Source organism: Nestor notabilis, unplaced genomic scaffold, assembly GCF_000696875.1.
Source record: "Nestor notabilis isolate BGI_N333 unplaced genomic scaffold, ASM69687v1 Scaffold36191, whole genome shotgun sequence".
In the NCBI taxonomy this organism is placed as follows: domain Eukaryota; kingdom Metazoa; phylum Chordata; class Aves; order Psittaciformes; family Psittacidae; genus Nestor; species Nestor notabilis.
In genome coordinates, this window is record NW_009915787.1 from 1 (window position 1) to 12,447 (window position 12,447).

Genomic DNA, 12,447 nt, shown 5'->3' on the forward strand with positions numbered 1-12,447 from the left:
GAACCTCACCCCCCGGCACCGGCAGCTCATCCCCACGCCCTGTGGCCCAGTGAGTACACCGTCCCGGCGTGACTGTTTGCTTCCCCCGGTAAAGCCACCCTGAGTCTGGAAGAAGTCGGGGATGTGAGAGCAAACAGGGTTTGCGCCTGTGGAAGCCGTGTCATCAACAGCCACGGGGCTGTTGGTGCCGCGGTCCAACCGTGCAGCGATTCGAGCGCTGCCATGTTCTCAAAACCAGCTTGTTTTACTTACATCAACCTGTTTAATAATGATAATAAACCTGTGTTTTCCAATAGCCAACACATAAGTCATCAAAAGCTCCTGCACGTACAGAAAGCAGCATTCCTGATGTCCGTGAAAAGTATGGCCAACTAATGCTGCATGAACCCCATGGAGCCCAAGCTCCCAGCAACTCCAGTTCCTTTTTGCCATCGCTGCCAACCTCACATGGAAGCAAAGCAGGCTTTGCTGGCGTGGTGCAGTTCATGGGTCTCCACAATTGAGACTGCCTGAGATGAATGGAAAAAACAGCTCTCAAATCCTTTGCACGTTACTCAAAAGTGAACTTTTCCCCACAGTTTTCTAAACCTAAAAGTCTTGATAAGGGATACTGGGAAAAAGTTAAGCACTGAGTATCGCTAGGTTTTGATAGGCATAGATCTGGGCATTGGCAGTCTCCATTTCAGGACATTTAGAGTTATCATTTCAACACCATTGCCCTTATGAGGCACTGAGGAAAGCAGAAGGCAATTTGTAGGTATAAACTGGAAACATATAGGCTGATATGAATTACAAAATACAGTTAGATTTTCCCCTTTCTCAGCAGTTTTGGAGTTTCAATTCAGTTGTGGAGAGTTTCTCTTCCTTTCCCCAAGGAAAACCCTGCAATTGTGTCATTTAGCTGACTTGCTTTAATGCATTTTTTTCAGGAACAGCAACTACTTTGCACTGCATTATACGTTTAAGAATGTTCTTCCTTTACAGATAAAGCCTTGTTCAGAGCTCTCATTTCCTGTGAAGATCTACTTCTGTGTCACTATCTTGTCTCTGCTAAGTGTCATAGGGCTAACCATAGAGACACTCGTTCGACAGACTGAGGAAGATTTCACCATTTCTCTTATTCAGTTAATTGGAGTTGGTAAGAAACATACTGCTTGTATTTTAAAACAAATACATTTTCCCCCAAGGTAGTAATTAAGCAGCAACTGAAGTTTCTTATTTCAACCCATTTGGCCTGGTATATTACACATAGAATCTTCTAAAGCTCAGCACTAAGAAGTTAGATGCTTTTACCACTGTGGTTTTTCCTAGTGCTATTTTAGGGAAAGGACCATTAATAGATGTGGTCTCAACCACAATAGATTCATGTGCGAAAAAATACACAGGTTTTAGGAAGTTCTGCTATAATTGGCCTTTTTACTGGCCTTTCCTCTGGCTGATGTGGCAATGATTTTGCTTTCAGACAGCTGTCATTCACGTAAGACATACTGAATGTTCAGAGCTTACCATAGTATGCTGGGGAATTCAGAGGTGTCCCCACTCCAAGGCTTGTCATAGAACATACATCTCCCGACATGAGCCATGCTTATATTGAGTTGTAGTTAGCTTCAAGGCACCTTCTTACATGGCAAGAAACCAAACATGCATGGCTGGATCTGAAAAAGAAAATGTTAAGTCATCTCTCTGTGTTAAGTTCCTGCAAGGATGTTGCCTCACCTGAAGTATTTTAATAAAAGAGAATAAGGACCTTGGTTTTTTAAAGTGCTCTTTTTGTCTGATCATTATTGTCCTACTCGAAACAAAATCCAAACTTCCTTAGATATTTCCAATTAGAGCTTCAATAGAAACTATGTTCATATTCCTGGGTCCATTTGCATTAAGTAGAAATGAAACTTAACATTCAATTAAGTACATCTGTAACTATTTTAGAAAGTCCTCTTCAATGGCTTTAGCAGGTCTTGGCTGTTAGCTTGCTGGCCAAGACAGTGTAGAAAAGAATGGACTTTGGGAGTACACAGTGTGTAGGAAGGAGCAGGGCACACTCATCATAATCAGTCATTGCTTCCCAGCTTTCATCCAGAGGGAACAAAGACAATAGACTTGTTCCAGATTCTATAATTAGACACAGCGGAACAATACTTTTATCCCCAAACTCCATTTTGATTAGCAGCTTTTCACACAGGACTCAGCCTACCAACACAAATTGCCATGTTAGAACAGACCGTTGGTGCCTCCCCGCTGCCACACTGGTTTTGTTAGCAACTACTCTTTTGTACTTCAAAGAAAAATGAAGAACCTTGATAATAAACCAGATGAATCCCATGATGTTATAAATGGGCAAGTTGAAAGCACGCTTGCGAGTCTGTTTTTCCCCCTCCTGCCTTCCACTGATTAGTATTCTGTGCTGCAACATGCAGGCAGGAGGATGCGTACACCTCTCACAAACCTCTGGTTTAAATCAGGAAAAAGATTTAATGTGTATTTTTAACACATTGCTTCAGATTTCAAAGCTTTAATGTAAATAGAAGTTGTTGTTTCAACACATCAGTCAGTAAAGATAGTATCATTCAAAGAACATGTTAAAACTATGATTGGCTTACCTCGAGATTTTAAGATGTGTAAGTTAACCTCCATAAACATGCGAGAACCATGTTTTCTATGGGGCAGACAAAGACTGACAGAACTGATGATAAGCTCTTTAAAGAAAAATAGAGACCCTGGGTGTAACAGTTTCTTGGATTTACCACTTGAGATATTCACTTTAAAGAGGGCTTGGGATTTAGGTTGTTGGAAACTGTTCGCTTACCAAAACCAAGGGGATGTCCTTGGCTTCAGAAATGTGCATTTGCTGTCTTTACAAAAATCTTAATGTTCAGAAAAAAGTTTAATTTTCAAATTATTTGTACAGTCTTCCTGTGATTTAGCAGCTCAGTTTGCAAAACAAGGAAATACTGTCTTAAATCTTTCAGGTCTTCCTGAGGTCATAAGCATGCCAAAAATCCCACGATTCGCTTTATGATTTCCCAATCATTTGCAGTTTTCTCAATCACTGCTAATAAAAGTGAAAAAAAGGAAGTTCTTTCACTAGAAGGTTTGTTTAAAGAGACTGAAGTTATTATGTTACCTTGAAAACCTCTACAATACTTTGTCCCAACCTAGCAAAAGGAAATTGATATGCAGAATCCAGGAAGTAGCCCTATGGAAAAATAAATCTATTGTTACTTTGTCTGTGGTAAGAATTAACTAGTGTTTGCAGGAGCATCCTAGATAAGAATAAAGAACTGATTCCTGCTTCTATGAAAGGAAAGCCTTTTCCTTCTTTAAGCTTTCTCAAAACAATGTAGACTTCAACAGTGATAGCAGTGTATTTTACAAAAACATAAGTCAGAACTTTCCTGAACCAGTTCTTTTCTGGAGTATAGTTTGCAGGGTGGGATGTTTCAAAACTTCCACAGTAAAAATAAACTATTAGGAATCCAGTCTATTCAACACACTTTTGCAGTGGTCAGAACCACACAAACAATGTTGTAAATGTATGTGTATGAGTAGTAAATTGCTTGTTAGTCACTTGAATTACTCTCACTGGGAGGATTATGAAATTACAGTTCTTTAATAAAAATGGTGTTGCTTCACTTAATTAAAATACACTATTCAACGTAATGTTCAGTAGAGTGCTATGAGTAACATAACACAGCTGCCAGTTTGGATAGGAAAGATGGCATTTTTTGCATGCTAAACACAGGGGAGTACTCATTTTAAATATGTGATACAGGCTCCTTAGTAAGAATAAAGACGCTCGTGACTGAGGAGCCCAAGTTACACAGTTTTGATACTTCCATTTTGTCATCTGGATCAAACACATTGAAAAAAAAAATTGTGCCACATGCAGCCTGTGTTCACCTGGTAACTGCCCTTTCTTCTCCTTCCCAGTGTTCTGTGTATATTATGTGACCAGAGGAATCCTGCAGGAGAATCGCCAGGAGCTCATCGTCTTTGTTCTTTCCATCTTGCTAGTGATGTTTCGGTCCATTGTCAACTTCACAGTTCTCTCTGCTGAGCAAAAGCCAAAACTCCTGGTTAGTCTCCTGGTTTTAATTAACTTTTCTCCACTTTCTGGATTTGAAAATCTTAGGAAGGCAAGGTAACATAAAAACCTGGCTGAATTATTGCTCTCACTGAGTAACAAAATGTGCACCCTCACAACTGCAACTCTTTCTCTGAGCTATTCTATGGGTTTCTTTGTGGCAGTATCTGAAAGCAGCATAAATGTCAAATAATTTACTCACTGCATGGCCAGTCACATCCTTATTTCTCTCTCCCACCAGGCCCGTTTCATTCTGATCCTTCTGGTTGGCTCCTTTGATGTGATCTGTGCCATCATCCTCATCCAGAGTCAAAGCATGATGGCTTTTCGAGTGGGGGGTGCTCTAGAAAGTCTACAGTCACAATACTTCATGATGAACCTCTGTTTTTCCATGTTGACCTTTGATCTTCAGGCACAGGTATAGATCTCTCTCCCCCTGGTTTCCCTTTTTTTCCTCCTGTTGAGAATATCTTAGACTGCTGGCAGTTTGTGTCAGCTATCTGTTGGTGGGCTGCATGGTCTCAAACCAGTAATTTTACCAAATCTTTGCCTCTTCTCGTTCAGCTCTGCTTGTGTGTTCTGCTGATAAGCCTGCATGAGATCACCCTTCTACATAACATTATCTCAGCAACGGGGGTTCTTTGGGCCTGCCTGAAGGTGACCATCAGCATCATTGCTGTAAGTGTTAAGCTAACAGCAACACTAGCAAGGATAGTCACCTTCTGAGACTGCTACACCCTGAGCAATTATCACGGGCTGGGAAGTCACAGCCATCCCATTCTAAGTAACACTGCTAAGTGGAAGGGCTCCAGAACGGATCCCAGCAGAAAACAAGAGTACCAACAATAATGAAGTCAGGTTTCTTATAAATCTGTCTCTCAGATAAGCATACAGGCTGAAACAACACCACGCTATCATCATTCCTTACTCAGGGACATTGTTTTATTCCCTTAATCACCTACTTTAATGAAACCTCTACGATCACAGTATCTTCAATATTTCTACCTCTCTGACAAGGTTAGGTGAAACTGCCAACACTCCTCCAAATTGTTATGAAGATGGATATACAGACATAGTGAGACTGCATAGGCCTTACATCCTTAGGAAACCCTACTGAAAAGATTAGTGGTCTTTTACTGGGGCAGCTTCTTTCAAGGTCAGTGACAGTTTTCAGGTTAACATAAGGATTTTTGAACTTGAAATGTCATTTTTCTTGTCAGTCCCACCACTTCCTCTGATACCTTGAGAGCTCTGTTCCAAGAACGATTGCAGAAGCAGGACCAAAGTACATCAGATATGTCAGTCTTTTATTACCAGGAAGGAGTTTAGGGGGATTTGGGGCTTGGTTTTTTTAGACTCCTGAGGTATTTGCTTTAACTACTCAGGTAAATTCCTGGTTTTGATGGCTTTCCTTGCTAAAAACGGAGGTAGCACCAAGCACTGTGCTTTTAAAATGTTAGAAAGGAGCTGCTTGTATACTTTTGTGAAGCACTGGATCTTAGCTTTCAGTTAAGTTGTAGCATGTGTGGAAAGAAGGGAGCAATCAGAATCAGGTCTCTTTTCCTGCGAGGATTAAAATGTAAACTTTTCAGCTACTTTTCCTCCACCATCAGAAACAAAGTTGATCTGACCGGTTGCTATTCACAGATTCTTTGCTTTCCGTTGATTTGCCTTTAGGCATTAAAAGAGATACTGTTTCTTTTAAGAAAGAGGTGCTTTAGTTAGATGGTCTCCTGATTTAACGTACATGATATTCCTTATGCAATAGCAAATGTATTTCTGAATAGTTCAAGTAGTAAATGGCCTAGGGATAAGTACATATTCTTGCCCTTTGCTCAAAACTGCCCACATTAGAACCACTTGAAAGCTACTTTTTATCCTGTCTAGGTACATTACTGACTTATCTACTGGAAGAAGTTAACAGCTTCATGTCTAAATAGAAGTAGGAAATGCCTAATTATTAAATACAGCATTATTTTTCAGTAAGTGGCAGCACTGCAGGGCAACAGCAACTTAAAGGCGGATACATTTCATGAGAGTCTTGTAGCTTTGCATCCAAGGTAAAAACGATTCTGTCTCAGGATAGAGCATGTAGACAGCTTGACAGAGGGGTGACAACAGGAACTCCTTTTCCTTACCTTGTTCAGACAAGTTTTCCACAATCAGCTTCTTGCAGATGATGCAGCAGTAGAGAAACACACATCGTGGTCTTGTTTGGTGCTCTTGGAAGCTGCACCTGCTTGAGGTTGTTAGGTAACAAAGTTAAACACAATCCACCAGAAAGTATAAGCATAATAGAAGGGAAAACTTGGAAATGCCTCATACCCAGTCGTTTCTGGTAACTGCAGTATCTGAAGGCACAGCTAAACCTCATGCACCCTTATTTCTGGGTTGATGCTATTTCACAAGGAGATTATTCATTATTTTTCTTCTACTTGTATACATGCTCTCCCATTTACTTTAGTAGATTTTCCTATTTCCATTATTTCTCTTTCTTCTCCCATTAGTTACTAATTCTCTCTTTCCTCCTCCTCTTGTTTCTCAGCCTTTTTTTCCTTTCCCTTTTGGTCTTATCCTAAGAGGAGCACTATGCCATACCACAGAAAATGGCAGACAATAGTAGGGGTGGCAGAGAACAAACTCCCTTAGGTGCTTTTGTAGTTCGTATCTTGACCATTGCAGAAGGATCAATATTGGTTTTACAGGGGGGAATATGTGCATCAGATGTGATCAGATGCATCAAATCTTATCATGGCAGTGGTGCAGTCACTGTTTTCATTAGCAGTGACTCAGCTGGTTTTCTTTCCTTTGCTCAGACCTGCCCTTCCAGTTTAGGAGAGCTGCAAGTTGCTACCTGCAGGCAAGTCCCAAGGTTTGTTGTGAAACAGTTTTCCTGACAGTTAAATCCTCTTGCTTCTCCCACATTTAGTTCTCAGTGACTTCTCTGTGGTAGAAACAAAGGTGGAGAAAAAAAGTCATAGAGCACTCTCAGTCTGTTATGAAAATGTTAATTTGTCTGAGTGTACCCAAATAAAAAGTACCTCAGTGGAAAACAGAGACCACATTTCCTGCTAAAAACATAGGTAGAGAAGGCAAGTGGAGAGCAAAGTTGTAACTGAGAGCTCAGCTAGACCAACACTTCAAATGCTATTGAAAAATCAACTATATATAGCCTTATACAATACATAGCAAGTTATAAACCTGTATATATCTCATCTTGTTTTACAGATTTTAAAAGAACTGAAACCTCTAGTGTGGATTTTTCTGACTCAGAACATACCTGAAGTAGCTTTTCTCATCTACCTGCTTTACACGGTAATTCATCCAACTTACTTGCTCAATAACAGGGAGCAAGGCTGGAGGCCTCTTCATTACTGCATGTTCTACCTCTTCAGGATCAACTTTGCAAGACAAGAACCAGGTCAAAGTGCTCTTGAACTGATTAGTCAGAGGGAAAGACTCTGGAAGTCTCTGCAACTGGCAAAGTGTTCAGAATTATAAGGGAAATGACCACAAAATCTTCCAGTTCAAGATACATAGCTCCTCAAAAACGCCTCCTCTCCTTCACAAGAGGTCTGAAGTGGTGCCAGACCATCTGACCATCTGCATGGCCTCAAGTCATTATATTTGAAAAGAATGTCTTAGGCAGCACCTCTAGCTCTCAGTCCTGATTGTAGCCAAAACAAGAGACACTGTAAGCCCAACAAACTCAAGTGTTAGGCATTTTTTTGGCACTGTAATAGTGATAAAGCACTTATCACTAGGACAGCCCAGAACATAGGAAAGGAGGAAAGGCAAGGGCAAAGCAGATTGTTCATCATGGCAAGGGCTTGAATGCTGAGAGCAGCCAGTGTTTTTCATACTTCACATAAATAATCTCCAGATACTGATAAAAGTCCATCCAAGTCCTTGGGGTTTTATTTATTAAAGGTTTAAGTCAAATCAGGCTCTTGCAATTACTCACGGGCCTGTTTGATCTGGCAAAGCAAAGAAGGACCACATGCTGTCTTTGGTGGCTATGCTTGTACTGCAGTTAGGAAGAAAAGCACAGGGGGGGCTTCTGACATAAGAGTAACATAACAACTTGAAAGTAGCTCAGTCTCCTTCCTTTTTTGCATGGTAACAATGAACACACAAGAGCGATCAGCAAATGAGGACATGGACATGCAATGCAATACTTCTCTGTGCTAGATCTGTAATATAGTCACTTCTCCAAAACAAATTATTTTAGCATCTTGATTTGGGATACACACCATTGGGTTTGCTAATAAATCAAAGGAGTCAGAACTGGGCTTTTTGAAAATCTCATCCTGATAATCACTAACCCTGTTGGGTTCAATGCAGTAGATAGCTGCAGGATATAAATATTGTTGCTTTTAATTAAAATTTGCCATTTTGTCTGTGTCAGATCCCTCAAAAAAGCACAGGTGAGGCAATTACTAATGCCATAAGCACAGTAATCAGGCCAGCCAGGAATGAAAATGGGATCATGAAGCTGTCCCCCAGACACACATGACAATAACAGTACGACAACAGGCAGGGAACATAACTTCATTCTGTATTTTACAGCAGAAACAAACTGAGATGTAAGGTGGAATCTGGTTTCCTTATCTCCAGCTTAATGGCTTGTTCAATCTGGGCACAATACTGTTTTATATCACTTCAGTGATGCAGAGATCAGAAGGTATAATGCATTTAGCTTGTTGGTTTTCAGCCAGGGAGTCACATCAACAGGAAAGTAAGATGGTTTACAAGTGAATGGGTTTTCCCCCCCACCCCAGATACTATCTAGTGACTCCTTTCACAGATTTAGTGGCTGATTGCATTTTATGACTTCAGGGTATTGAGGCATTAGGTGTTGATTGCTGTATGTCTCTGTTTTCCTGCAGGTGATAAGAGAGTGGGGCAAAGGGAATTCTTACACCCTAGAAGCTGCTTTCATTACCGGCTCTTTCATTTCTGTTGCAATAAAATCTGTTTTGTTTTGGGCACTGATTCATGTCTACCGCAGCTTTGGGCAGGGGCTGAGAGAAAGAAGTAAGTACTTAAGAAGTTTAACTTCCCTATGAAGATTAAGTAGAGCTCATTGAGCCAGGAAAATAGGGATAATCACGGTCCAAGTCAGATCCCTAATGATATCAGTCGCTAGTGCAGCCTTAAAACTTACAGGTGTGACAAAGTTCAGAAGCTTGGATGGAATATATGATTTCTCCCTGAAGAAAACTGGTTTTAGTCAACCTACGCAAGAAAATGCATAGTCAACCTATGCAGAAAAGACAACCTGTGTGGAAAAATCTCTTCTATACAAGATATATGTAATTTATCTTCTTTATCACACTGTAAAATTAACTGCCTTATAATAATTAAAAGAGAGATAGTAAAGGGACCTAGAAAGCCACTAATCTTAACTACACAAACCTCCTTTTACATGAAGGACATATATGCTGCTAGGCACTGGTTGTTGACTGATCTTCTTTCTTCCCACAGTGTTTTCTTCCTATGGAAGGATCGACTCCTGAGCCACCCCTCTTGTGTCCTATCTGCAACTCTTACAGAGTGAAATAGCAGGGGAAGGTCTGATCAAGTACTTGCCTTTGGGATGTAAGACAATGGGTCTCTTTCACAGAGACAGAGGAAGTTGCTCAGAAAAATGTCTATACTTTTCTTAGTTCATATTGTGCTAGGGAACTTTAACAGTGCAGCTGGTAACTTAGTTCAAAAAGCAAAGTGCTCTCGGGAAATTAACAGTAATCCTCTCAATTCAGTGAGTTTTGCTGACAGGACAACGCATCTTTCACTCCTTGTTTTCCTGATGTTGCTTTGTAACCACAGGAGGTTCACAACATGCATGTGAGTAGAGAATATTGTTAATATAAATGCCATTTTCTGGGTATACACAAACATAACGAAAATAATTTGCACACCATCTTACAGACCTGAGTCTAGAAGTGGATTGCCCCACCATCATTTCTTGTGTCAGATCTGTTGCTGAGCAGAGGTCAAGCCCCAAAGCTGCTTTGCTGGCAGCTGTATTCCCTGACTCCACAGTTGTGTGCTGGCTTAACCCCAACAGAATGGCTGAGACTTTTCTTCCTCATCTGACTTTAGAATATTTCACGTATTTATTTTCTTAAGTCCCAGCTACACCTGAAAACTACACAATGTAATCTCATGCGTCCCTACAGTGTATCTAACCAACGTGCCATTTCATTCACCACTGTGACTGTTAAAATAAGCCTTTAATATTGTAATTTAAAAGTTTGGTATTTTATTGATTTGAACCTTTAGCTACTTACTGGCTGTCTATTTTTTAAATAAAGTATAAGCACAGTTTGCACATGGATAATTATTTCTCGTATCAACAGCATGAGTTCAGTGGGAAGCCTGTTCACAAACTGAGTATGGCAGAGGCTGGAACACCAGTTCTCATTGAACATTGCTCTTCAGCTACATCTGTAATTTGCAGATACCTGTACACTGCAAAAAGTAGTTCAAATAGTTGATTGCAGTTTATAAAGGAAATTTACAAGGATGATCTCAAAACTTCTATTAAAAAAGTATTTTTCTCATCCTCCTCTTGTAGACCTGAAACAGATCTACTTTATAGATAGCACAGTGGAGGTGTGAAGAGGTTAAATGTCTATGGTCAGGCTGCACACTGCTGACATCAAGAGAAAGCACCAGAGCACCAGCTGATGACTGTGACTTGATTCCGTAAGTCAAAGTGTGACTATGAATTGTTACTGAAATGAAGGAATGCAATTAAAAGTATATTCAGTCCTTTTCCAAAACAAGCAAACATGTCTTGCCTAGAGCAGGACCAGTAAGAGAACACTTTGATCTTGCAGCAGACTTGGCCAAAATTAGCTGAAGAAAGCAAGGCTGTGCTATGCTTTTTATCTTCAGAGTAAAGAGATGGCAGAAACAATTGTATCATTAGAAGGAAAAAGGTGGTGATTACATTCAAACACTCATCTCCCCAAAAGCAGAAATGGATTGTTGTCTTGAAGAATTAACCTTCATATTTTCATAGAAAAGTGTTCTTATTTCTGACTAAAGTTAAGTTCCTGTGGAAATCTGCCTATTCTTTTCACAAGGTCCCTAAGTTAACAGTTCTGTAGATAAGAGCTACTAGGCCCAATCTGTGAAAGCTTCCTGATACAGAAGGTTTGTTTCAGCTTGCACACCAAATCAGCTTTTATTTTGAAACTTTGGAGAAAAGACTGGTATCAGACACGTACATTCAAAAAGCCTTACGTGTATTCCCAGAGAACAGAAGCTACTGTCCCAAGAGAAAACGTATCAACCCCCCACGCTGGACATTTCCCTTCCAAGCAAGGAATTACCTCAATTTATATTCCCAACAGTCAAAGTGCTGCTTTACAAATCCAACTTTACAAAAAGATTTTATTGAAAGGATTGAAAAATATTTGTTTTCAACAATATTTAAAACAAGTTTTCAAACCATTAACAATATGTAACAGGATTTTTACCTCTTTTAAAAATTCAGTACACTGCTTTATTCCACACTACATCAGTTGTTAATAACTTCTGAAACTCTCCAAGAGAGAATAACTTTTTAAAGGGAAAAAAACCCAAATTAATTTCCAAGCTTCCATTTTGACCCTTTGTAGGCCAGAAAAGATTTGCAGGTACAGTAACATTTACAAACCCTTAGAAACACAGCTCTTAATCAGCAAACCCCTACGTTACCGATACAGTTTAAACAAGTTACTTTGAGTAAGCTACATCTGCAAAATGAGCTTTTATTGCCAATATAACCATAATGTCTGCATTACAGCTTTTTTTCCCATGTTCAGCTGTGGTTTGCACAGACATTACTCACACTTTAAGCAGTTAAATATGCAAACTTGGGTGCTGTTTAAACCCCAGTAGCCTGCTTGTGAGCTGCTGGTTTGCAGATTAAAGGCCTCAAAAGGGACTTTGTACAGTTAGTTAGATAAATTTGTAATGTATTAACACAATTTGGGTTGTGTTTGATATAAAGCAGCTAGTACAATTATAATCAACACAGCTTTTTGAAGAAAAAGCAAAGACTAAAGTCATCGTGTGACTTTCTTTCCTTTAATGGGCAACTGTAGCTCTCTACTTGGCGGATCAATGATCCAAATAATGTTGTTATCAAGCAGGAATAGTTGTACAAGCAAAACTGCAGAAGCCTCAAAGCCAGTGATGCAATTGCAGTACATGATAAGTTTAAAGACAACTCCTAATCTAGATCTAATCTAGAGAAAGTAGTTAGGTAAATTGTGATTACAGATTTCATGAACTATGCACTCTGAAAATCAAAGTTCGGCAATTTAGTCAATAATAGCTTTACTATTATAAAAAGCATAAATAAA

General features: G+C 39.7%; 1 protein-coding gene across 1 annotated transcript; it reads left to right on the forward strand.

The window, feature by feature from the left end:
• Positions 1 to 7: 7 nt before the first annotated feature.
• On the forward strand, positions 8 to 9,603 carry LOC104400934. Its single transcript, XM_010024297.1, has 8 exons — positions 8 to 49; positions 985 to 1,138; positions 3,931 to 4,076; positions 4,326 to 4,502; positions 4,649 to 4,762; positions 7,313 to 7,399; positions 8,974 to 9,121; positions 9,572 to 9,603. Exons 3-8 carry the CDS (start codon positions 4,017 to 4,019, stop codon positions 9,601 to 9,603), a joined length of 618 nt encoding a protein of 205 aa, XP_010022599.1. The 5' UTR covers positions 8 to 49; positions 985 to 1,138; positions 3,931 to 4,016.
• The last annotated feature ends 2,844 nt before the right edge of the window (positions 9,604 to 12,447 follow it).

Coding starts and splice junctions, on each gene's coding strand:
- LOC104400934 (XM_010024297.1), top strand. CDS start 4,017: ATGTTTCGGTCCATTGTCAACTTCACAGTTCTCTCTGCTGAGCAAAAG. Junction 4,763..7,312: donor TGACCATCAGCATCATTGCT/GTAAGTGTTAAG, acceptor CTTGTTTTACAG/ATTTTAAAAGAACTGAAACC. Junction 7,400..8,973: donor TCATCTACCTGCTTTACACG/GTAATTCATCCA, acceptor GTTTTCCTGCAG/GTGATAAGAGAGTGGGGCAA.